Source organism: Phaethon aethereus (assembly GCF_964289735.1).
Source record: "Phaethon aethereus genome assembly, chromosome: 4".
Classification (NCBI taxonomy): domain Eukaryota; kingdom Metazoa; phylum Chordata; class Aves; order Phaethontiformes; family Phaethontidae; genus Phaethon; species Phaethon aethereus.
In genome coordinates, this window is record NC_138578.1 from 71,085,592 (window position 1) to 71,113,292 (window position 27,701).

General features: G+C 41.2%; 1 protein-coding gene across 2 annotated transcripts in view; it reads left to right on the forward strand.

The window, feature by feature from the left end:
• The window catches only part of STK32B (serine/threonine kinase 32B), a gene marked incomplete at its 3' end in the record, with an annotated part of 181,610 nt that overhangs the window by 65,914 nt on the left and 87,995 nt on the right, over positions 1-27,701 (forward strand). For both annotated transcript variants that reach the window (XM_081999696.1, XM_081999697.1), the window contains exon 4: positions 27,375-27,548. In XM_081999696.1, coding sequence (XP_081855822.1) covers positions 27,375-27,548 — 174 coding nt within the window. The remainder of the gene's footprint in view (positions 1-27,374; positions 27,549-27,701) is intronic.

Consider the following 27,701-nt stretch of genomic DNA (forward strand, 5'->3'; position numbering starts at 1 on the left):
AGAAGCCAAGAGAAGTGAAATGTTTTGCCACTTGTATCACACATTCTGATGAAGACCAGGGAAATAAAACTGAGCTTTAACATTTCCCATTGAGTACTTAAGATCTCAAGTTGACAGTTCAATTTCCATCCCTCGTTTTCCTTGATCTGCCCCAAGCATCCAGAGTGCTGTCAATACATTTGTAAGATCACCATCCAGTATTTTGCTTTTCTATTAATGCAATGTGAGGTCTGCTTACATCAGTTCCAACTATATATGCTGCCAGTTTTCAGGTGGTGGTGATAATAACATTTCTTCTGTTTTCACAGAACAGATCTCTTGCTTATAACAAGTTTACGACTAACATTACATGAACTGCTATCTCACTAATCTGTCTGTGGCTGCCCTGTTTATAGTTCCTCATTGGTCCACCTTAGTAGTTAATTTAGCATCAGGGATTTTCCCTGGGAGTGACCAAAGAGCAAAGAAAATGGAGGATTTATTGGGGGGGCGGGGGAAGTGAAGGCATGGAGAGGGAAAATCACTGCAGGCATCCATCGACTAATGCAGTTCCATTTCTTCATGCTCAGTTCATTGGCTTAATGATGACATCTATTACATGCAACCTAGTAAAGTCTTTCATAATCAGGAATCTCTGTTAGTTCAGGGGTATCCTGGTTAATCTTTGTACAGCTCAAGAGATGCTAGAGTAATTTAGAGCATGTGGTGTGTCTCGTGGAAATATTCTCATGGAAATAACACTGTTCATCTTCCTAGTACTTGATGAAGGGAATAACAGAAGTGTCCTCTGTAGAATTAAAGGTGAAAGAAATCAGTATTTATTTTTCTTTCTAGTTGTAGTGTGTTTTGCATGCCTGCTGGACCAGGTTTTCTCTTTCCTGACTCTGAGCAAATGAGTGTTGCAGGGTCAATCCTCTAACTCAACTTTGCACGAGCTTTTAAGGTTTTTGTTCAGAATGCCTTTGATTCAATGGAAGACCCCCCACGAGAACCCATGATTACCAGCTAAATACTGTCAGAAATAGATTTGCTGGCAGCAGGGAGAGGATTGACACAGACAGAAATGCAACACTCACAAACACCACCAATAGGCTTATTCAGGATGAAGGTCCATTACTGGGAAATACATATATATGTATATACACAGTGTGAAACCCTTTGGAAGCTGGACTTGGACTTAAGTGGCCTATCTAGTAATTGCCCCTGAATCTCAGTCTCATCTCTTCCGAGACCTGAATGTATGAACCCCCGAGGCTCACAGCCCCACTCTGCTTACTGATACTGACCCTCACCCTTGCACACAGCAATGTGTGTACATGCACACACACACTATGGATCCCTCCAGCTAGTGCCCTTAGACAACCTAGTAGCTGGGTAGTCTAATGCACTTCTTAGCTGACCCAGATACTGGTTCCTGGATCCTCTTGTCTCCAGGTTCCTTGAGCAGAGACACATATATATGCAAACAGCTGTCTCGGTCGTCCCACAGATCCCACAGTCTTGCCAGCAGTTGTCTGGGAACTCTTGGTCCCTCCAGTAGCCAGCTCCTCCTGTTGTCTCACTCAGAGATGTGTATGTCCAGTGCAGACATGTTCCCTTCAATAACCAGCTCCCAGGTTGCTAATCCTGCTCTCCTTCCCTGCACCCCTGGGCATTAACTCCCCTGTTGAGTCTGAAAGGTCATCTGGAGAGCGTCTCCCATTGACTCATGGTAATGGAGATCACGCCCAACCTGTGAGGCTGATGGCTCTCCTGTGATATAGACCTGGGAGCAGCCAGGTGAAGGAATGGTTTGGTTTCTCTTGTCCCATCGCTCCTCTGGGCTCTTTTGCGTCATTATAAGATGACTCTTATAAAAGAATTTAATGTCTTCCTTATTAGTTTGGTGAAGTTGTAAGAAAAGATTTTTATTTCTACTAAATATTAGCTCAAGCTTAGATGAGTATGGTTTGAATTGTGCCTCAAGCATGGGCCAACAGTGATTGTTGCATCCCTAAGGTCAGGTTTAAAAGGGTGTCACTGTGTATTGACTAGATTCAGAACAATGGCTGGGCATGGAGCGTCTACCAGGATGATCCTGCATGCCAGGAGGATTGATGGAAAGTCATTTGTACGTGGATGGAATATGGTGAAACTCATGACTGTATGAGGCACCAGTACAGAAAAGACCTTTCAGCATGGTAGTGTAGTGTGGGCTTATTTCTCTTCTACAGGAAGAATCAGACCCTGCTCTCCTAACCATTAATGTAAAACCACTGCTGTCTACCAGCTGTACACAGGTGCCTGCATTTTGAAATATTCTTTGTACTCAGTGGACCAGAACCTCATATCTTGCCCTTTGTTTTTATGTCAGGTCTCATAGGAAGGTCGAATATCAGAATAACACCATGAGCAGATATTGCATGGTGGGGCTATTTTGGGGTTGACTTTTGTTTTTTGAAGGTGTGTGTTTGCTTGTTTGTTTTTTTGAGAGAAGGATTGTTGAGCTTTTCTCTTTTACTCCCATTTTCAGGAGAAACCCCTGTTTAAAATTCTCCACCTGTGACTCCTCCAGGTGTCACAGCTGCCTCCTCTCCAACCTGATGTTGGCTAGGTTGTCCCAGACCTGTCTGAAAGACCAGAAGGTTCAGAGTAGGCTTTGAGTAAATCTCAAAAGTCTCGTAAGTTTCACCTTCCTCTTTTAAGCACTGAGTAGCCTACTAAGAGTTAATCTTTTTCAAGAGGAGAATCTATAAGATTGAGCACATCTTAAAACAGTAAAGAACAGAAGCAATTTTTATGACTTGAGGAGGAAATACTAGTGTGCACTTGCAGTGTGAGACCCACAACCGCACTGCTTGAGATGTGGGATATAAAAGTTGTTTGCTGAAGATTAGCTCAAATGTGCTCTATGTCTACCAGAGCCTTCTCAAGCTGTTTTGTGTCTTATTTATAAACTGAAATATTTGAAGTTCATGTAAACAAAGAGAAAATGGCATGTTCAATAAGCTTGTGGTGTTCTCCCAAAAACATTCTCCTTGTGCTTCATTTTTTGTTTGGGAACATCTTCCAATTGTTAGGAAATAGTTGACTTGTTTTGTGTGGCACTATCTGACTAGTTTTGACAAATAACTGAAGAATTCCCTGCTGAGATATTGTTCTCCCTCATTGCTCTCCCTTTATGTATTTTCATGTGTTGTTTTTCTCTTCAAAGTACTCTTCTAACATATAAATTAATCTCTCTTACTAGGTTTTGTTTTCCAATCTTCCATAAAATTGAAAAGCTTGTAAATTAACTTCCCTTTTCTTGTGTACTTCGATTCTGTTGCAGATTATTAGCTGCTATTTTGCCTTTCTCTTCATGCAAAGATAACACAGCCATCCATAATTCAAAACCCAGAGTTGCGTTTGAATCACATTCCACCTGTTATAATTCTCTTCCATTCCACTAAGCACACAGTCAAGTAGAAAAGTTCAGAAATAATAGTGTAACTCTGCTACTCTGAAATTAAATATGAAACTCTGGGGTATATCTTTTCTTTGATTCATGTGTATATGTCCTCCAAATTAAGGGCTTAGATGTTCAGATCAAAGTCAGAATATGCAGTACTTCATCATCTGTTTTCCATTTCAAGTGGAAGCTGAGTTTCAGGAATTGGTGACTAGCAAATTTGACATCTTGACTACAAAAACTGCAACCTTAAAATCAGCAACCACTTCAGTCAAGTATAGTTCAAGAACATTTCTGATGTTCTTTAGATAAAACAATAGTGCACAGAGACAGTTATTGGCTAAAAAGTTTTTTGAACGAAACATTTTTTCCCCAAAGGGAATAAATAGTTGGGTAGTATGAGTCTTTCAGAAGCAATTGTAAATGTTCTTTGTAATTGTTTACAATTGTGAACAATCATATGTTACGACATGTAAACATAAGAGAGGCAATTAAATACTGTCACTGAACCCTGATAAAGTATTTGAGAAAATCTGGAAGATGGTGTTTATTTTTTCTATGTTTTGTTTTTATTTATTTATCAGTTCCTGGAGCTGAGGAACTGTTGAAAATCAATTCACATCTGAAGCAGGTCACTTAGTGTGTAACTATCAGGTAGCTATGAAGAATTCAAATATATGAAGTGGAAGTTTAAAAAAAAAAGAAAAAAACAGAAAAAGAAAACCTGAAAAGCATGTTTGTTTATTTTTAAATTCACTATATTTTTATTCAGATATCATGGGTCAGACCACGTGAGTGTCTCTGGCTTATCAATATTGCTGGTATTCCCTACTGCCTGAATCCTGCTGTATCCCCTATGGGCTTAAGGGAGAAAAATGCTGTTGATTAATTAATAAAATTAACCTTGAAAGCTTTTTTTTACTAAATTTTATTCCAACAGCATTCCCTGAGCAGTTTCAAACAGCTTACTTCTGAAAGAGAGAAAGAAAACTTAAGGAGTGAATGTGGCACCATCACTATCCCTTCCTAAATATGAAAATAGGATCTTGCAATCACTTCTACTGCAGGAGGGTTCAACTAATTGATTGCTCTCAATCTCCCCCTTCTTCCCTCCAAAAGTATGCAAAATACCCACTTCTGACTTTGGTAGGCTGAAGAGATTAGATGTCTGTGTATAAAATAGGTAGTTTAGATCACTTGAAATATTTGTTCTTTTAGTTAATGATCTACAGGTGAACTGACAGTTTGTTTCTTTGCCAAACAAGACTCTCACACACCTCACCCAAATGTTCTACTTTTTGTAAAACTTTCAGGTGCTCTCTGCAAATTATTTGGAACATCATGTATATGCTGTCATCGTGCCAAGCACTCATCTTAATTGCTTATTTGTACTGGCTTGGGATAATTTTCCTGAGTAAACTCCTCTTTTTTGACAACCCTCACTGTGTTTTCTGTGCTATGAAATCGCTTACACATGGGTTGAGTGGAAAGAAGTAGCACAAAGTGTTTGTTCAACTCAAGGCATGTGCCAATCTTAGTTAACCACTTATGATTCAGAATGAACATCCCAACACCAGCAGGGAATCATATTTGCACATGCAATAGCCCAGAAAACATTCTGGCAAGAACAGCACTCACATTCCATTGAGAAGTAGCTGACAATTATCAATTCTACTGATTAAAACTTCTGGTAATTCAGCTAAAGAAGCAGCACATTGTTTTCATGATTAAGTCTAACAAATCTTCATTAGACTTTCAAACTCATTTGTCTCCTATATCACTTCTTTCATCAGTGAATTCCAAATGTCCTGACTCTTACACCTCATCAGTCTTTTAGAATTTTGCTGTAATACGCACATTAAAAGACCATGGCATTAGAGCACAGATGCAGATAGTCTTTCTGCAATAAATATTAAAATCTAGGGGTTTGATCATTAAATTTTCCCCCTTTTCTTTTGAATCACCTGAAATATCAATATCCCAATTTTCTGCTGGAGTATTTAAGGAAGAACTGCACCTATGACATACTAACGAGCTGGTCCCTAATTAAAAGCAGCCATTGGAGAAAAAAGGCAATTACATTCACTGAGAGGGTATTTTACATAATCAAATGACACACACCAAGACACTGAACTGCATTTTATTTCATTTGATGTTAGAGCTGAGCTGTGTTCTTATGGCAGTGTGCCCAATGATAGGAATTGGGAAATCCTGACCTTTTAATATCGGGTTCCACTACTGAGGAGGTGAACAGTTCTCAGCAACTTTAGATTATCTTATTGTTTCAAATATGCATTGGTAGAATGGAGACATGAGTGTTACCCACGTAATTCACAGGGATGCTATGAATGCAATTGGAAGTCACTAATCAGTATTGCACTTGAGACCTATTAATTCTTTAATTCATACCAATGTGATATTCCCTCTCTTTAATAGCATTCAAGATTTCTCCCTTTCCTGCATAAAGATGACTGAAGGAGATTTGCTTTTGCAGGGAGCTCAGATCTTTCCTTTTGAACAGCTCAGTACGTTTATGCTGTATCTTGTGACTCCTGACATACAGGAAGGAACTACTCTACATAGAAAAAGAAGGACAAAGCAAGCAGTGGATTTACACAAACAGCTTTTCGTCTGGTATCACAAGTCAAGCCCTGCAAAAACTAGCACCCCGATAATATTGTATGAATAAAGAGATTTTGACCCACTATGTCAAAATGTCAGAGACAAGAAGGCAAATATAGACCAAAATATTCCTGTGAATTACCAGTCATTTGTAAATTATTATTTACAAATAAAAGATCTCTGCTTGGAATCCAACAAATAAATACCCAATATGATGTATTAATTATATATAGGCATAGTCATAAAAATCAGAATTGGATACTTACCACTTGTCTAAATGTATTTTGGTAACTTTCTCGTTTCACAATACAAGGAAATGCCAGAAAAGAAAACTAAACCAGTGTAAGAGAGGTGAAAATGCTAACTGTCTAAACGACTATTTTATTCCCCCCTCAAATCTTAAGCCTGGACAACTAGAAAAATAAGAAAAAGACTTGCTATAGCTGGGGGGGAAGCGCATATCTCAGAATATCTGAAAAATTCAGATGTATACTTGTCAGCAGGTTTGACAAATTTTCTGAGCAGACCATCAATGGAAAGAATTTCCTACACAGAATTTAATTATGCCACTGATGTGGAGAATGGCTGGGAACCTGTAGAAAGCACAGAAAATGTAACTTTCCCAGCTGTCAAGCTGTTGATCTGAAAATATTTAGGTAGAGGCGTCCACTGGCCTTTTTGTGTGCTCTCTGATGAAACCGTGGTACTTCAAAGGCTTCCTTCCTATCTTTTAAATATTAATTTCATACACAATTTATGCCATTGGCATGTAGACCAAACTTCAGTACTGCTGGTACCTTGAAGGCCTCATGCTGTTATCAGCTGATTGTGCAGTTTTTACCCTTTTAATATTTCACTAATTGCTGATGTTCTTCTGTTTCTTTTCCCATTCCCACTGGATCATCTTTTTGAGAACTGGTGCATCAGCAATGCCAATAACAAAGCAAACTAGTTATAATAGTGGCAAAGAAAGAAACAAATGGTTCATCATTGCTTATAGGTCTTTAAATAGACATTTTAAAGGTACTTTTTTCTTCTGTAGTAACTGCTTTCATTGTTTTTGTCGAGTTCTGTGGAGCTTTGTGCAGTGGGTATGAATGCAATGCATATTTTTATAGTTAATTATTTTTCTTCCATATTGTGACAGAAGCCTTGAAGCTGTGAGATAAGGTGATTTACAGTCTGGCATTGGGAAAATAATTGTATTAAACCACTTTTATTCTTAAAATTACTCCCTTGATGATTCATTTGAGGTGAATTTTTATTTCATGCTCTGCCCTTATCTTTCTGAGCACAAGCCATCATCGCATACGCCACATTATAAATGTCACATTACAGATGTGATCACTTTTGAGCTTTTCTGACTAAATAGTGATTTTCTTTCCTCATTTTATAAGTAACAAAATCCCTGTCACTTATACTCAAAAAGTATTTGGCTTCTTTTTGAAAGACTTGCCTCCAAGCAGGTGAGAAGACTTGCTTTAAAGATTCCAGTTTGGATCTGCTTTTCTATATGAAGTAATGCAAATAGTCAAGCCACCGCTCGGTGATTAGGCCAGAGATGGTTCACAGGAAAGCAATTTGGGTGGACGTAATTTGGTGCAGAGCCAAAATGGAAGGGAGATGCTTTAGTTCCGAACAGCATGATATAAATCTCTACAAGCAGAGCCCTGGGGTGGGGATCTCGGGACCCACGTTAAGTCCAGCAGGGAAAGGAAGGGAGGAGATGATTTAGACTCTGCAGGCTGGGTGTGTAAAACCTATCTGGGCAGCATCACAGCCCAGACTGATCTCCGGCATGTTGGCAACTGGAGTCTTTTTTTCAGAAATGAAACGGGTATCACCTGGTGGTGCAAGTGCCGTCCGTTCTCCCTCTTCTATGTAATAAGCTTTTCTCACCTACCTCGGTGGGTAAAGCCAAGGACAATTCAGATTGGTTTCCTCATAAAGATCCATTTGAAACAGACTTCTGTCACAAACCCATGCTGACTGATTGCTCCTCTACTGGGAAGCCAGATTGCAAAAATCTCTGACCCAGAGATCTATCCCTGCATTGCAGAAAAGCTCTGCTTACATTAAAATGGGATGCTGTTGACAAAAAGCAGAGCAGTGACAGAAGACCAATGTTTGCCTTGCCGATGGTTACAAAGCCATCTCTTCCTTTCTTCCTTTTCATTTCTGATTTTGCAGAGCAGCCACACCTACAGCCTGCATTAAAATTTACTTTCCTGAGGCGGAACCAGAAACCAGAATGGTAGGCTGACAGTCTCGATAGGATGCGCAGGATGCTCTGCACTCATCATTTCCTCCTCACTACAACTCTGTGAGGCTGCTGAATATTGTCATTGTTACAGAGAGAGGAGAGATTAGAGAGAGATTTATCCCATTAGTCTAACGCTCAGGGGTGTATATAGGTGACTCCATATTTACACACAGGTGAATAAAGCTATAGATAGAAATAATTTCTTGATTGTTTAGGTGCCTGTTTAAAGATGTGGCCTAAGAATTAGAGAAGAATGTGACACTAAGAAAGAAATGAAGATTTTGTCCTTGCCAGTCTTGTATTTAGGCTGTTACCCAGCTTCATTTTCAGAATTTCAGCTTTCTTGACTGCTTTCACTCTGTTTCTGAATCATGACCATCACAAAGGATGATTTCTGCAGCTATTTGCCTCTTTCTGTCAGAGGATAAATTTACAGCTTCAGTCTACATATTTGCATGCTAAAAGTATCTTTCTGCTCTCACTTACTATAGTGTGTAAATTGCCGTCAGCCTGTTAGAAGCTTTGCTTAATATGTACAACAAGGCGGTGTTTCTTTCTTGGTCCCAGTCCCAACCCGAAATGTTTTTCAGTCTCATTCTAGCTTATTAAAGGAATATATTGTTTCCATTGTCCTGTCCAATTTAGCTACAGCTGCCCGTCTTAGCACCAAGAGTCAGATCCACTGCAATTATTACTTCAAATTAAGACAAATACAACTTGGGGTGACAGCTTATAATGATTTTCTCTTAAGATAAATTTGCTGTTATTGGAGCTGGATGAAATTTTTCCAGGGGAACTGTTTCAGTGAGGAAAACCTCAATTAAAGTGAATCAAATGTTCTGAAGACATGTGTCAATTAAGACCAAATTTTGTTGGGAAACCTGCCCCCTTCTCTTGCCTGGAGGACTGTTACACAGCCAGACTCTGGACTCCTTTGCTAGTTGGTTGTGAAGAAGAAAGGGCTCCCAGGCTGGCTTTCTGCCTTCTTTCCCAGAAGGAGCCAGAAGACTTATGTCCACCTTGGTGTCTGGACTGCCCAGCTCTGAAGCTGTCACATCAACAGGCTGGTGCTTCTCCTGCACCCTATGGGAACAAGCTCTGTAACAGCCTGGAAACTCAGAAGCTCCTGCTGCAAGTTTGCTTCAGGAAATATCCAGAAAGGTGGATAGATATCCACCTGGGCATACCTCGATATGCCCAGAGAGGTGGTAGATGTCCCATTCCTGGAAACATGCAAGGTCAGGTTGGAAGGGGCTCTGAGCAACCCGATCTAGTTAAAGATGTCATAGAATCATTAAGGTTGGAAAAGACCTCTATGCGCATCAAGTCCAAGCATCAACCCAACACCACCATGCCCGCTAAACCATGTCCTGAAGTGCCATGTCTACAAGTTTTTTGAACACCTCCAGTGATAGTGACTCCAGCACTTCCCTGGGCAGCCTGGAGTGCAATAGGATTCCCCGCTTAGTCTCCTCCAGACTAAACAATCCCAGGTCCCTCAGCCGCTCCTCATAAGACTTGTTCTCCAGACCCCTCACCAGCTTCGTTGCCCTTCTTTGGATACGCTCAAGCACCTCAACATCCTTCTTGTAGTGAGGGGCCCAAAACTGAACACAGTATTCAAGGTGCGGCCTCACCAGTGCCGAGTACAGGGGCACGATCACTTCCCTACTCCTGCTGGCCACACTATTTCTGATAGAGGCCAGGACGCGGTTGGCCTTCTTGGCCACCTGGGCACACTGCCAGCTCATATTCAGCTGGCTGTCAACCAGGACCCCCAGGTCCTTTTCCGCCGGGCAGCTCTCCAGCCACTCTTCCCCAAGCCTGTAGAGCTGCCTGGGGTTGTTGTGACCCAAGTGCAGGACCCAGCACTTGGCCTCCTTAAACCTCATAAAATGAGGTTGGCACTCATGGCACTTGGCGCATTGACCCAGCCTGTCCAGATACCTCTGCAGAGCCTTCCCACCATCGAGCAGATCAATGTCCCTGCTCGTTGCAGGAGGGTTGGACTAGATAACCTTTAATGGTCCTTTCCAACCCAAAGATTCTATGATTCTATGATTCTATCCAAAGGAAATACTTGGGTTACTATATCACCAGAAATCTTTTCCACCTCTCCCCTTGTAACCTGACATCATCATCATCATAATTTTAAGTGACAAAACTCTTGTACTCTGGCTGTGTATATAGTATTTCTACCAGCTGTTATAATGCTTGGGCACAGGGTTAAAAAAAAAAGGATGATAAAACCCTGGGATATCCATGGATGTTTTGAACATTAGTGAACCAAATTTTGAAGCACTGTTCCTTAAATTTCCTTCCCCCTCCTATTTTCTGTATAAAGAAACAGATTGAGAGAGATGCAGGGTAAGATCAGGCCATACGTATGCTGAGGCAGGATGGTTCAGGAAAAGAAGCAACACTTCCTACTGAGCCACTGGAAAAAGCAACTGTTCAGCCATTAGCTCAGCAATATATAGATACAGAAAGGACTGTAGCTCTTCAGCTGTCGATTTGGGCATCCACAGCAATTGCATCCAACTGTCTCATCTTCTTGACCAATAACACAACCTATCTCTGGCAGGAGGCCTGTAGTTGTGCAGGACATGCAGCCAGGGAAGTCTTCCTGAAAGACACTAGTAAGTCCATCGATAGCTACTGTATACAATCAATATCTGTTGTATTTTGTTGTGTTATTAATACATTAATAGTGATTCAGAAGCCATACATGTGGGAGCTGGCAAGTAGTGCATGCAAGGAAGTATGTGTGCTTTCAGAATTACTCCTTCATATCTGCTTCTGTTTGCATCAGGAGACAAGATATCTGATGACATAGGCTCTGGTTGCAGCTCTAAAGTTAACGATCCCTCCTTAGTGCAATGTTGCTTTTGAAGATGATTTTTGCTGTCATTGGGGTCTCTCCCTTGCTCCTAACAGTTTAACATGTCCCTCTTCCCTGGACCTCCATTAAGCTAAGCACTGTTAAAACAAATAACATCACTCTGTCATGCTAAAATTGAAAAAAGAAGACTGAAAACTGAAGGCTTGACAGACAATTTTGCAGAATAAATTTAAATGTCTGGGGTGCGATAGAATAATAGTAGCTGACAACTGAATTTCCTTCTCTGCAATTGCTCTGAATCAACTTGATAAACTCAACTATAAACTACGAAGGCAAGAGTTATCTCAGTTTTATAACCATTCTTAACATTTATTGTGACTATAATTGGAATTGGGAAAACAAGATGTTGAATCCAGGAGTGTCAATAAGATCTGATTATTCATATTCTGAAATAAAATTCTGCCATGACAAAAATATTACTCTTTGGTGACAGTTACAATAAATACAGAACAGTGAATCATTGACAATAGTTCCCAGGAAATGTAAACAAAGAGAAAACAGGTCGAATTAAGTTCGTTATTGTTTTCAGGTGATGAGATCATAAAATCCCATTCTTGGGCAGACAGGCCCAAGAAACACATATTTTCTGTCAGGTATACTTGTGCCAGGTGTTCTGCGTGGAGGACAGGGTGGGGAAGACCTAACCTGGGAGCAGCTGCTGTTTTCCAGCTGCTCTCCTAAGACCTGGACTGCCATACAGCGCACTGGCTAATGCAGTTAGCGTTGGGTAGCGTTATCCACAGTCGTAAAGGATAATAAAAATGTTTTTACAAATATATTAACAACAAAAAGAGAGGCAAGGAGAATCTCCATCCCCTACTGGATATGGCGGGGAACATTGTCTCCAAGGACGAGGACAAGGCTGAGGTACTTAATGCCTTCTTCACCTCAGTCTTTAATAGCCAGTCCAGGTATCCACAGGATATTCAGCCCCCTGAGCTGGAAGACGGGGATGGAGAGCACAATGTACTCCTCATAATCCAGGAGGAAGCAGTCAAGGACATGCTAAGCCACCTGGACACCCACAAGTCTATGGGGCCTGATGGGATCCACCCGAGAGTACTGAGAGAGCTGGCGGAGGAGCTTGCCAAGCCACTCTCCGTCATCTATCAGCAGTCCTGGTTAACAGGAGAGGTCCCAGAAGACTGGAGGCTTGCCAATGTGACGCCCGTCTACAAGAAAGGCCGGAAGGAGGATCCTGGGAACTACAGGCCTGTCAGCCTGACCTCTGTACCAGGGAAGATTATGGAGCGGTTGGTCTTGAGAGTGCTCACAGGGCATCTGCAGGACAACCAAAGGATCAGGCCCAGCCAGCACGGGTTCATGAAAGGCAGGTCCTGCTTGACCAACCTGATCTCCTTCTATGACCAGGTGACCCGCCTAGTGGATGAGGGAAAGGCTGTGGACGTTGTCTACCTGGACTTTAGTAAAACCTTTGACAGTGTCTCCCACAGCATTCTCCTGGAGAAACTGGCGGCTCGTGGCTTAGACGGGTTTACTCTTCGCTGGGTGAGGAACTGGCTGGATGGTCGAGCCCAGAGAGTTGTGGTGAACGGCGTTAAATCCGGCTGGCGGCCTGTCACAAGCGGTGTTCCCCAGGGCTCGGTTCTGGGGCCGGTCTTATTCAATATCTTTATTGATGATCTGGATGAGGGAATTGAGTGCTCCCTCAGTAAGTTTGCAGATGACACCAAGTTGGGTGGGAATGTTGATCTGCTGGAGGGTAGGAGGGCTCTGCAGAGGGATCTGGACAGGCTGGATCGATGGGCAGAGGCCAACTGTATGAGGTTTAATAAGGCCAAGTGCAGGGTCCTGCACTTGGGTCACAACAACCCCATGCAATGCTACAGGCTTGGGGAGGAGTGGCTGGAGAGCAGCCCGGCAGAAAGGGACCTGGGGGTGCTGGTTGACAGCCAGCTGAACATGAGCCGGCAGTGTGCCCAGGTGGCCAAGAAGGCCAACAGCGTCCTGGCCTGTATCAGGAATAGTGTGGCCAGCAGGAGTAGGGAAGTGATTGTGCCCCTGTACTCGGCACTGGTGAGGCCGCACCTTGAATACTGTGTTCAGTTTTGGGCCCCTCACTACAAGAAGGATGTTGAGGTGCTGGAGCGTGTCCAGAGAAGGGCAACGAAGCTGGTGAGGGGTCTGGAGCACAAGTCTTATGAGGAGCGGCTGAGGGACCTGGGATTGTTTAGTCTGGAGAAGAGGAGGCTGAGAGGAGACCTTATCGCTCCCTGCAACTACCTGAAAGGGGGTTGTGGCGACGAGGGTGTTGGTCTCTTCTCCCAAGTAACTAGTGATAGGACAAGAGGAAATGGCCTCAAGTTGTGCCAGGGGAGGTTTAGATTGGATATTAGGAAAAATTGCTTCACTGAGAGGGTGGTCAAGCATTGGAACAGGCTGCCCAGGGAGGTGGTGGAGTCGCCATCTCTGGAAGTGTTCAAAAAACGTGTGGATGTGGCGCTTCAGGACATGGTTTAGGTGACATGGTGGCGCTGGATTAATGGTTGGACTTGATGATCTTAAAGGTCCTTTCCAACCTAGTGATTCTGTGATTCTGTGATTCTGTGATTCTGTGGGTGATTCACAACACTGAACTTGGATAAAGTAATGCAGTGAAAAGGTTTTTCCCTTTTGGTTAGAGACATACCCTTCCCCAGGATCTGAGGGCTGCATCAAACCTCTTCTCTTTCTGCTGAGAGTATGGTAGAGCTTTTCTAACACAGCGCTCACAGTGCTATGCATTTCAGAAAACAAAAAGATCCAAAAGCTCTCCTAAGGGAAGATGTTCTACTCCACATTCTAAGAAGTGGAGGGGACATGTACATGTGGCACACACACAAAATATTGATGGAAGCCCCTCAGTTCCTGTGGTGATGAGTGTGGCACAAGAACTGCCAGGAAACAGAACTCTAAGAGTCTTGGGGTTTGGTTATCTGACTGCTTGTATTGAAATTAATTTTGTTTTAAAAGGCTGCCAGCTGAAAACTAGCCATATATATGTCCTAGCTTGCATCCTGACAGTGATGTGAGCCAATGCAGCTTACTTTCTGTCCTACTGTGTGTCTGATCACTATAGTTTGTGTGCCAACTCAATTGCTTATCAATATATGAGAGTAAGATGTGTTAAACAGAGGAGATTTTTGAGCAGCTTTTCTTCCTTTAAGTTTCACTGATATGCTGGTATTAGAGACAGTGATATTAAAAGGTTTTTTAAAAAAAAACACAGGGAAAATACCTATGGTTATTTAATATTAATTATTCCTATATTCATAACTGCCTTAAAGCATCTCCTTCTTACCTCAAGATCCCTAACCTAAAGGGCTCGCACTCTTTCCATGTCTCCTTGCAGTAAATCCTGTTCTTGTTAAAGAAATGTTCACTGCCAGTCATATTTATCAGCACTTCTGTAGCAGTCAAAATGTACATGAGAATGTGATGCCCTGATCATATTAGGGACTTCTCAAAACAGAGAAGACAAACTGTAGAGGACTTGAATTCTTCTCAGCTGACTTCAGACATCATCCTCGTGCCCTTGGGCTACCTCTGTAATCAATGGGAAAAAAAGGGAATCTCTAGAGAGCAGTTAGCACACCTACGTTCAGGATTGTCTACTTACTACACAGTAATCCTGGAGAAGTTACTCTTCTAACCCAAAGCACATTAATAATATGCCTGAAGGTAGTCAGGGCAAAACTAGGACTAAGAAGCTCAATTCTAGTAAGTTGTTGAGTTCTTGTCCAGTTGGATTTATGACTAATGTTCTAGAAAGCAAACAAAAAACTCTTTATTTCTATGTTTTTCAAGGTTTCTCTTAGATTTAGTGTATGGATTAGAAACACCAGTAAAAAGAAAAGGTTGTTTCATGTATGCTTATGTTGCTTGGGGAATCATTTAAATCACACTGCTATCTTACATTCCTTCCAGAAGAATTGATTGTAAGGAAATTTTTGTGGGGAAAAAAGTTCAAACTGAAAACAGCTATGTGTCCTCAGTTAAAATGACAGAGACATTAAGCCTGATTTGCTCTGCACTACATTCTTCACATTACTATTCAGATCTTTTGGGCCTGGAAAGCTTGCAAAATAACTTGTATACCAATTAAGAAAGTAAGCCTAAAATGAGCTAGTAAAGATTCAACAGAGTGAGCAGTGTTCCAGTCCAACTTGTTTAATTTATTTTAACATTTTAGAAATGTTCACAATTAAAAAATGTTGTACATCATACTAAGAGGAATACTTAGTTTCACCGAAAATGTTAGTAGGCATCTACGTGCGATTGATAACATTATGCTTCAGCACCACAGTTTTAAGTGAAATAATTTATTTACAGAAAATAGGAGGAGCTGCTTGGGTGAAACCTTTTGAGTAGCTGCTTTTACTCACCAGGGGTAGTATCAGAGTGGAGGACATTCTGCAGAAATCTGGTTGAAAAGTGTTTGGGTATTTCTAACAAAAAAAAACAAAAGAAGATGAACTATCCATTGCAGTAGCAGAGAGGTTTTAGTCTACAGCAAAATCAGACAGAGAGAAGGGTGTAATTGGAAATCTGTCCAATTCCAGTGAGACAACTAGCTACAGAAGGTGCAAGGTAAGCATGTAAAAAAAGTAGGTTTTTGTGTAGCTCAGAGAAAAACCTGGTAAATGCCTAAATAAATAAAAAAGAAAAGCACTATTTTAGCCTCTCAACCCATGCAGAGTGCCTCATGCACACAGATACACATACACAATCACTGCAGTGTCTAAGATTATATACAGCAAAGACTTATGCCTATTCTTATCTTTAAAATGTGTTCATTTGTTTTTCATTCAATGAAATTTTTCATGTGTTGAAGGTTAAATTTTGTTATGATTGAAGCTTAATGGTAGGTGCTGCAACTTTGATGTTTCTTTGCTTCATAACTTTGAATAAAGACTCTTATAAAATTGTCTCTAAAACAGAACTGTGTTTGAAGTTAAAAATAGAGAGGGTTTGGAGATCATTTGTTGTAATCTATAACAAGTTTGACTATTGAACTTTGGGTTCCACCGAAGTATAAGTTCACACCTGCAGCAGCTATTTTCTAATAGCTGCTGTTGCCCTAGCAAAACCTTAGTGTTAAATACTATGAAACTTTGGGTTATTTGGTGTGGTTGAAACCTTTGGTTAGTAATTAGTGCTTATCTCTATTTGGAAATGTTGGTAATTTTTTTTTTTTTAAATCTTCCACTGAATGAAGTACTGTGAACCTCAAATAATGAGGTTGTGAGAAAGAGGGAAGGGAAACAGGGGAAAGTCTGTATAAGACAAATATCTGCTCAAACTCTATTCTTCAAAGTCCTTTTATTGTATGTAGCCCCACTTCAGTGAGCCAATCAGTTAGCTGCTGTAATGAAAAGATTGCAAAATCACAGAATTGTTTAGTTTGGAAATGACCTCTTGATTTCATCTAATCCAAACCCCCAGCTCAAGCAGAGTCACCTAAGACAGGTTGCCCAGTTGGGATTTTAGTATCTCCCCAAATGAAGACTCCACAGCCTCTCTGGGCAACCTGTTCCAATGTTTGACAACCCTCACAGTGAATAATTACTTCCTTCTGTCCAGATGGAGTTCATATGTTTCAACTTGTGCCCATTGCCTCTTGTCCTGCCACTGGGCACCACTAAGAAGAGTCTGTCTCCCTCCTCTTCATTCTTGCCCATCAGGTATTTACACACATTGATAAGATCCCCCTGAGCCTCTCTTCTCTGGGCTGAACAGTCCCAGCTCTCCCAGCCTCTTCTCATATAAAAATGTTCCAATCCTTTAATCCTTTTTGTGGTCCTGCACTGGATTCTTTCTGGGAAACCCAGAACTGGATGCAGTACTCCAGATGTGGCCTCAGCAGTGCTGAGAAAAGAGGAAGTATCACCTCACTTGACCTGCTGGCAACACACCTCCTAATGCATGTTAGGATGCTGTTGGCCTGCTTTGTTGTAAGGGCACGTTGCTGGCTTATAGCCAACTTGGTGTTCATCAGGAACCCAAGATCCTTTTCTGTCAGGCTGCTTTCCAGTCCGTCAGCCCAAGTGTGTACTGGTGCATGGGGTTGTTTCTCCTCGGGTGTACATTTCACCTTGTTGAACTTCAGGAGATTCCCCTTTGTAAATTTGTACTCCCAATTTAATTCCTGTCCTTCATGTGTTTGGAAATTATTTCCAGGATTAGTTGCTTCATCACCTTCCTGGGGACTGAGGTGAGGCTGACCAGCCTGTAGTTCCCCAGATCTTCCTTCTTGCCCTTCTTGAGCATAGGAGTGACATTTGCTTTTTTCCAGTCTTCAGCTACCTCTCCCAACGGCCATGACCTTCCAAAGATATTTGACAGCAACCTTGAAATGAAATCAGACAGCTCCCTCAGCGTTCATGGGTGCTATTCACCAGGGCCCGTGGATTTATATACGTCCAGTTTGCTTAAGTACTCCCTATCCTTGTCCTCCTCCACCTAGGGTCTTTCTTGCTCCAGGTTTTCCTTCTACGGCCTGGGATTCCTGAAGTCTGGTCTTACCAGTGGAGACTGAGGTGAAGGAAGCACTGAGCAGCTTGGCCTTTTCCATGTCATCTGTCAGCAGCTTCCCTACCCCATTCAGCAATGGATCCATATTTCCCCTACTCCACCTTTTGCTGACTTGTAGAATTGTTTCTTCTTGCCCTTCACATCCCTTGCCAGACTCAACTTCGGGTCAGCCTTGGCTTTCCTAACTCCATCTCCGCAAGATCGGACAGCAACTCTGTGTTCCTCCTGGGTCACCTGCCCCCACTTCCATCTCTTGTACGCTTCTTTCTTCTGTTTGCGTTCTGCTAGGATCTCCTTGTTCATCCATGTTGGCTTCCTACTGTCTCTGCTTTATTTTCTACTCATAGCGATGGACCATAAATTACAAATATACCAAGCTTTGCAAGTTGAAGATTGAGCTCTGGACTTGCATCCCAAATTCAGTCCATGTTTTCAGTCCACTCTTCCCAATGAACTTTTTCTTGTCCACTTCTTTCCCAAGAACCTACTTTTCCTGGTGAGCTATTTCCTGTATTGGTAGTGGGACACTTGTTTGTGTGAGCAGTTTGCCTAAGTTCTTCACGTATGCTGCCCGTTACTTGCTTTAATTTGATGTGTTTGAGACAAGCAAGGGAAAAGAGGGACTAGTTGTCACTATACAAATAACTGCAACTGCTGTAGTGCCATGTGCATATGAAGTGATACAAACTGGCAGTGATAATAACACAAAATGATAACGAAGAACTTGGCAAACATTTGTTAAGTACAAGTATAGTCAGTCACAACACATCTCCAACACAGCTGAGTGGAATTTAGAGACTGTATTCAGCTGAGAATATCAGCAAATCCAAAGTGCCTTCTATATATCCTCTTTTTCACTCAACTAGAATAGAGCCCTTGTGTAATTGTGGTGTAATTACTGTAAAGAAGGCTGTACATAGAACAGGAGATAGTGGAGACTTTTCTTTAATCCCCTCAACAAAATATATGTGAAAGATAAAACACTTGGAAAAAAAAAAATTGGTGAAGATTGAAGTTGACTTCGGACTCGGAGAGTAAAACTGAGTGAACTTGGTGAAAGGTGCAGTGCTTTTTGTGGTAGCAGAACAATTAAAATGAGCTTTGAAGATATTGCATCCAAGTCTGCTAAAAATCCTAAACAAATAGACTGAGACATTAGCCTATTTTGCTTTCATTTGCAATTCTTACTTTATCATTGGTCTACTAATACTTGAGAAAACACAGACTTTATCATGAGACTGTGACATTAAGTCTACGTGAGTCTATACGAGCAAATGAGCGAGAAAAGTAATTAATTTTCTCCTGAAGAAACAAACTATCAGAAAGCACTTTCAGAGATGGACCTGGGAAAATGGATCACTTAATAGATGAGGATAAAAATGTTGTCAGATTCATAGTAACTGCTAGCAGTGTGACTGTGCGGTAGTTTTTCTACATTCAGTCATTCGTAGTGCACCAAAAATTCATCCTGTTTGTCTGAAATTTTCTAGGCCTCAAACAAATGTTTGTGAAGGGTCACTCATTGTCTCAAAAGTTACCTTCTGCCATGGACTTTCTTGGAATAAATTCATCCAACACAAGTCTAAAAGATTTGGAGAAGTATCATTATTCCTGGGTTAGAGAGCAGAGCTGGGACATGACACTGCTGAGCTGAGGAAGGATACTAATTGCAGTCTTCCACTAGCCAAGGATGTGGTGGTGGTGACATAAAGATGGCAGTATCTACAGATGAATAAAAACTCTTTTTAAAAGATATGTACGCTGAAAGGATGAGTGAAAAGAGTGACATAGTTCAGCAAGTGAAATCCCAACTGGATATAAGCAAAAAGCCTCTTCAAAACTCAATGAGTGGCTGAAACACACTTCTTGGAGAGGCTGTGGAATTTCCGTCCTTGGAGATTGTCCTGGTTTCGACTGGGCTGGAGTAACTAACTCCATCCTGGCTAACTCCGGTTTATGTACTGGGCATGACGTTATATGGTAGGGAATATCTTTTTGGACAAGCTGGGTCAGTTGTCCTGGCCATGCCCCCTCCCAGCTTCTTTTGTACCTCCTCACTGGCAGAGCATGGGAATCTGAAAAGTCCTTGACTTAGTATAAGCACTACAACTACTTAACCACAACTAAAACTTCAGTGTGTTATCAACATTATTCTCACATCGACTCCAAAGCACAGCACTATACCAGCAATCAGGAGGAAAAAATCCCTTTGTATTTACACTCTGCTTGTACAAATTACAAGCCAGCTGGATATGGGATCCTAGTTACTTGGAACAGTAATCTTAGTAGATGTTGTCTTATCAGCACTTAAGTACCTGATGATTTCTCTACATGTGTCATGCAGAGTTCTCTGCCTGCAAGAGCTTTGAGGACAAGCAGAAGAATTAGGAAAGCTCTCAGAGCAGTGCTCGCACTGGAAGGGTGAGAGGGCAGTGCAGCAGGGCACCCACATACCCATTTCATAGAATCAGAGAATCATAGAGTAGTATGGATTGGAAAGGACCTTGGAAGGCCATCTAGTCCAATCCCCTGCAATGAGCAGGGACATCTTCAACTAGAGCAGGTTGCTCAGAGCCCTGTCCAACCTGACCTGGAATATTTCCAGGGATAGGTCATCTACCACCTCTTTGGGCAACCTGTGCCAGGGTTTCACCACTCTCACTGTAAAAAATTTCTTCCTTAGATCTAGTCTAAATTTACCCTCTTTTAGTTTAAAACCGTTACCCCTTGTCCTATCCCAACAGGCCCTGCTAAAAAGTCTGTCCCCATCTTTCTTAGAAGCCCCCTTTAAGTACTGGAAGGCTACAATAAGGTCTCGCCGGAGCCTTCTCTTCTCCAGGCTGAACAACCCCAACTCTCTCAGCCCGTCCTCATAGGAGAGGTGTTCCATCCTTCTGATCAGTTTTGTGGCCTCCTCTGGACCCACTCCAACACGTCCATGTCTTTCCTGTGCTGAGGGCTCCAGAGCTGGACACAGGACTCCAGGTGGGGTCTCACCAGAGTGGCATGGAGTAGAGGGGCAGAATCATCTTCCTTGACCTGCTGGCCATGCTTCTTTTGATGCAGCCCAGGATACATTTGGCCTTCTGGGCTAGGAACGCACATTGCCTGCTTATTACATTTCACGCTGCCTCAGCTGCAGCTGTTTGCTGTGCCTTATTTAGTCTTGTGAGCATGCTGCTCTGACCATTTTACCTCATATTTCCTAGAGAGACTTTAATAGCTTTTTCCATTATTCTCTTTCTAGAGGCGGTTTTGATGCATTCTCATTTTGTGCAAGCCTTAAGATCTCCACAGAAACCACTCTTGTCTCAGTATGGTCATGACATTCATTGGGCATCTTTGCTCTGCGAATACAGCTCCAGCATTGATTTCCTCTGTTTAGCAATGTAGCAAGATGACTGCTGAGGAGTCATGTAAAACTACACATAATGTAAAAACAGAGTAAGTCATTAACTATTTTGCTGGTGAAATCTTGTTTCCTTTTATATGAAAGCTATGCAGAATCAGCTGTGATAACATCATGCTTCACACTGGTTTTCCAGCAGAAAGCAGGTCTTCATTCAAAAGCTTGTCCTTAAGTAAAGGTCCTAGTTTTCAGCTTTGCTGTACCTTCCAGAAAAAGTCCCCCAACCTTTGGGATCCACAGCTTACTGGCATAGTTTCCTAGGAGATTGCTGTAGCGTTGGCAGTCTACTGCTTCTGGAAATTTTGTTGTGAGATAAAGATTCTAGGACATCTGGACATCCTTGGAAACATCAGAGCTTCAAGCCCCGAGAGACTGATTTCGGGTATGGGTTCTGACATTTGCACTCCTTTGTGAAGTTTGAAGTCTACTTTTGAACAATCTTTCCTACAGAGAGAATATTCTCACCGACATAGTGGTAGCTCAGGCAATTCACCCCATCTGACCACTCAAGAACTGCATCACCAGTGAAGCACTGTAAGTGGAGTTGACTCTTCCCAGAGAAGCCTGTACATTCATACACCACCACACAGGGTGCTAGTTTGAGTTCAGGAAGCCAGACTAGCCTGACTAGACCAGCCTCTTGCTTTGCCAGAGGAAATAAATTCTGCTTTCACAAAAGAGGCAACACCGTGGTGCCACAACTAACCTTGTGTCTGGGTGAGGTGGTTTCTTTGGACCTAGCTCAGTCATCTCCATGAGATTGCACTAAGCAGTCCAGATGCAGCCACAGGATTTCTCTGAAGGAGACCAGTCTGACCAGTTAATGAAGGTCAAACCATTACCTGCTTGCTCTCTCTTGGACAAGCTGAATTGGCTTATGGAAGTTTTCTGTGTTGGGATCTGTCTGTGTTTGAAGCCTTCCTCAAGGCTTTGCTAATCCAGGCCAACATTGAGCAGCTTTGCAACAGGAATTGAGAAGGGGACACAGAGAACCTGTGAGGTACTATGACACAAGACCAGTTCTTCCCAAGCCCTTGGCATTCCTTGTTTGGACTGCAAAGTTAGGAACCAATGCACTGTTCTGGGACATCTATATCTACACTGGGAAAATCTACGATCACTAGGGGTTTCATATCACTAAAAAATTACCTGCTCCCTTTAAAGTTACCAGGGAAAAACTGGAAAAAGATCTTTCTTTAAATTTCTAATTAGGAGCTACCAAGACTTAATTGTTTATCATATTCAGTACAGAGCAGACGTGTTATCTGAATGACTGAACTGCGCATATCTTCCTTTAACTGATTATCTCAGATTTATGAAGTGTCGTTTGGGCTTAATGATGAAATTTTTCTAATGTGTTTTTTCTCTTAAATTAGTCATATATAAAATATCCATCATGATGTCCTTTTCCCCAGGTAATACGTATGAAACAAGAAATCTGTATGGTGGGTGCCTCATCTGTCAGGATTTCAACGAAAAATTACCCTAGTTAACTAAGATTAAGGAATGGAAAGGGGAAAAATGATCTTAATAATTCATCTGTAACTGCTTTTGGGAAGAGACAGAGATACAAATAATAAAAACAAATATGATATAAATACAAAAATAGATATTATTAAAACAAATATACAGATATAAATATGTAAACAGATATAACTTATTCAGAAAGCACTTTGTTTAAATTTGTTTCCATGGAGGATTTTGCTTAATGGTAGTTTATCTTCCAGTCTGAAGATACTCAAAAATCCAATTCACTGTTGCTAGGGGCATTATTATTTTATCTTAATTTGGAGAAAGCTGATTCTAATACATTAAAAGTTTTCTTCAAGAAAGAGAAAGCAGAGACTAGCTCTGTAATTAGTTTTGCTACAACTGGTTCATGACACTACTTAAAAACCAAACAAAATAAACAAAAGAAATTTACTCCAAATCATTTACTATTTCATTTCAAGAGGATTAAAATTTCATATTTATACTAATTTAGTAGTGTATTATTAGTATTAAATATCAGTCACAATGCTATAATTCTTTCAGTAGGTATTTCTCAGTTACCTGGTTAACATAAAAATCCCAAACAATCTCTGATTTTACTTCAAAAACCAAACAGCCCTTTTGTATGTCATTTGCCTTTGAGCAGATAAGAAGTTTACAAAAGTAAAATTACAGTGCTTACTCAAAAAACTAATCTGCACTGGGATGATTTGCCACCAGATCCTGCCCAACCTGCAGCAATATTTTCAAAGATTCATTTTTCCTGTGGCCAATATTTCCACTTGCTGTCAATTTCAATTCTTAGCCCAATAAATCAAAACCACTCATTTCTTGAAATATTGAAAAAGCAGGAAGCTAAAAGGGAATACTTCATTTATTGTGTAAAGAAAGAATACTGGATTTGTATAAGGGAGAGACACAGAGGATGCGACTGCTTGTGACCATGACAAACCAAACCTTTCAGGACCTGGTACACCAAGTCCTGTGAATCCTTAACGCAGAGCAGGAGCAGCAGTGTTTGTTACCCAGTGGCACAGCAGGACCTGGAGCAACTCCTGCTCTGCATTCAGCAGCTTAAAAATTTGTAACTGCTGGAGCTACTTAGTGGAGTGGCCATCAATTCCAGAGACCTCTGCTGTTTGCCATGTCCAAGCTCTCCTCTAGGTTGTAGACACATAATTTCAATAGGACAAACTCATTTACCCTTCAGAAAATCTCTTGGAATGATCTTGTTTGCAGCGCCTTTAATTGCACTGTGGTCTGATCCAGAAAGTCAGAGAAACGCCATCCTCGCAGGTTTGACACAGCTGGTTCAGCTGTGCAGGGAAAACACTATTATCCTTGGCTATATGCATATGATTAGTATAATGATGTATGTCAGGTGAGATATAAATTAACGTGAGTCAAAAAGTCTGCTGATGTACTGAACACATCCATCCACAGCATCTGTTCTTTCAAACTGGGCCTATACAGCTCATACCTTAACTATACCAGTACGCACAATACTTCTGACAGGGTCAGCAGAGTTACCACAGATATATATCAATACAGATGAAAGAAAAATCTGGCTCCCAGTGAAAGGAGAACATTGGAGAGGATATCCAAAGCTCCTCAAAATCTATGTCTCAGTGTGCATCATTCTAGCTTCAACATCTTGATGAAACTGGCTTATGCCCCATTCACAGGTCATGACAGATGCAAGAAGGCTGATAAGTGCAAACATTAGCCAAACTTCTGAGTCTCTGCAGGTTTGATTTTGTTCTTTTTTTGTCTGTTTGGGTTCAAAACACTTTGTTCTAGGGGTAGAGTTATCTCTGGAAGACTCATAGCTCTGTTTGTAGGGATCACACTTACATTACTATGTTTACCTGAGATGCAAGATATAGTAGCAGAAAATCAACCATTCACTAACAGGTCTGTCAGGTTCCAGATCAAAACACACCTCTCATCACCCCAGAGGTGTCAAATGGAGTCCCAGAAAGTCCAGGAGCAGTGAATGGGTGGAGGTCAGTTGAGTCCTGGACAAAAGGTTTATATATCTCCATAGTGGTCTTTCTTCCTCCTTAAGAGTCCACTCTCTGGTGACTCACAAGCTAGACAGATGTCCAGTCTGACCTAGTGTTGTTATAGAGTATGAGAAAAAATAACATACAACCCTCCACACCTGAATGTAGATGTGTTCTTCTATGCAAGGAGTGTTATTTGCTGACATAATGAAACGGGATAGATTACTAGCTCCACACAGTTCATCTTTTTGATTACAGAACCATAGAACCATAGAATCATAGAATAGTTTGTGTTGGAGGGGACCTTGAATGATCATCTAGTCCACCCCCCCTGCAATGAGCAGGGACATCTTCAACTAGATCAGGTTGCTCAGAGCCTCCTGAGAAGCATTGCACCAAAAATGAGATCCTACTCACCCCTGCTCAATGGTTCACAGATGAAGGACCACCACTCCCTACTCACAAGCATAGGAAACCAGAGTGCATCAGCAGAAACACACTCTTGGAGTGAATAGCCAGTTCAATCAAGTGTTATCATTCACCTGGATGTGGACAAGATTTCACATTTGTTTCTGGATTGTTCTCATGGCTCTTTTATCTAGACTAAACATTCGTGGGTACAGTTTGAAAAACCCTCATTAGTTTCCCAGAAATGGGAATAATTGAATTTAAAAACACGTTCACAGCAGTCACACTTTTACCCTGCCTTCACCCTCTGCCTCATGGTGGCTGAATCATTGAAGAAATGACTCAGGACATTTTCCTTCTCGAGACCAGAGTTGCATCAGAACTGTTTCTACTGACATGTAATCATATGATTCTAGACACCAGGAGAGCTCTTTAGTCCCAGACTAGACACAATATTTCACTTACACATTTAAGGAGAGTTTTCAATCTGTAACTTTTCTTTTTGCATTTTTTTAATATAAAAAGGAACTAGACAAAATCTACACTTTATTCAAACAGGAACTGAGAGAACAAATAACACTTCTCAATACATCTGTTCAATGCTACAACTGCTTCATTTAAAATAACAGCAATGTCAGAAAAGAAAATAAGTATCTTAAACATAACTGCATATTTAAGCTTTCCTTTTGCAATTGCTCCAGGCTCAGTAACCTGCAACATTCAGAGTAATTTGAATATAACTGAAGCTTTCTCTTTTTTAACATGTGTATTATGAAATTCTGAGTCTCTGGAGGTGAGCAGACACCATGTGCCACCTACTTCACTATTTTGCTTCAGAGTTTTGACTTATTGAGAAGTAAGCTTAATGCAAATAAAATGGCTTTCCCCTCCTGGCATTTGGCAGGCATGCAGAAATGCAACAGAAGAGCAGAGTACCTAGAGACACTGGCTTCTCAGAACTGTGTTTGGAAATAATAGAAAGCATTTAAATTAAAAACGCACCATCTGTGACAACCCATAAGCAGTGCCTCATTTCAGAAAGTGCAAGCCTGGGAATGAAAGTGAAACTGTATGTAACTGTCAATGAAAATAATCTAATATAGACTTTTCTGCCTTTGGGGGAATGGTGGGCACAGATTTTCTGGAAACCCACTCTTTTTCATTGCCTTAGCATATATTTTACATTTCAGGAGAACTGAATCACATCTGTAGCCAACATATATTACACACCTCATGGGGAAAAGGTGATGGAAGAGGCACCATCATTGTGGATCACCTCTCTGCAATGTGTTCATAACCACAACTGGTATAAGCTAATATAATTTCACATCAAAATTAATTCTAAAACCATTTCTAAGTGACTTCACATTAGAAATAAGGTATTCACCATTCCCCATTGGGGAAATCTAAAATACTGTGCCTTAGACAGTTGCATTCCAAAATGAAAACCAGAGCGTTTCTGTCAGTTTACTCAGATCAGAAATAAACAGAGCAATGGCAGCATAGCCAAGGTAAGTAGAAACACATGGAAATTCCTGCTTGCCCAAGCACTATATATACACTATACATTGGCTGGCTACACCTTTGGATTTATAGGATTTAAATCAGATCAGAGTTTGGTCCTCAGAGTATTCACCAGGCAGTTCTGGGAAGGGGTCCAGAAGAATTCAGTCAGTAACCATGAAGACTGTCATTTTATGAGATATAAGTCACAGACTGAAAAAAATATGTAATGTTAGGCAGTAAAATTACAGTTTTATTTTTTATTGAATTTGGAGCTACGCTGCAACCTATAGAAAATGCTTAGCTATTAGAACATCGTGTATATTTACTGAATCTGGAAAATACCCCCAGGACAGCAGCTCTCGACACTGCCAAGATATTTTCCATAGGCACTGAACTACAGTTGTATGTGTGTGAATACCAAGTGTGTTTCAAGGCCTTCCATTTTATCGCTGCTATTTAGCAAGCCATTTTGTTAGCTGAAGGAGTATATGGTTATTTAAAAATGTAAAAACCTGAAAGGTATTTTAAATACTATTTTATCAATATTCAGTTGTTAACCTATGATTAAAACAAGATAGTAGTACAGTAGCAGTTCAAGCTCTGCTTGCCTGGAGTATTCAGAGAGTCCCACTACAGTCAAAGTCTGGTCTCAGGATTGGACCACAGCAGTGAGAAATCAGTGTATGCCTTTTGAGCAAATCATGGACTTGCCATGAACAAATCTACTTACGGTGAGCTACCCCGGGGCATGGCTGTGGCTGCATCACTGACCCTGAGATCTCAGCTGTAACTCTTTCTTCCAGGTATTCCTTTCAAGATGAGGAAGACATGTTCATGGTGGTTGATCTCTTACTTGGAGGCGACTTGCGTTATCATTTGCAGCAGAACGTCCACTTTAATGAAGGAACTGTTAAGCTGTACATTTGTGAGCTGGCACTTTCCCTGGATTATTTACAGAGATACCACATCATTCACAGGTGAGTGAATTTCATTTGAGGGACGGGCTGCTTTCTTCTGACAGAGCAGAGCAATTTTCACATCTCTGATTACATGGTTCTGTCTATTCAAAATCTCTGAAAAGTTTTCATTGTTATCCAAGGGTGGAATCTGGCTCTGAAAAGGATTTTTTA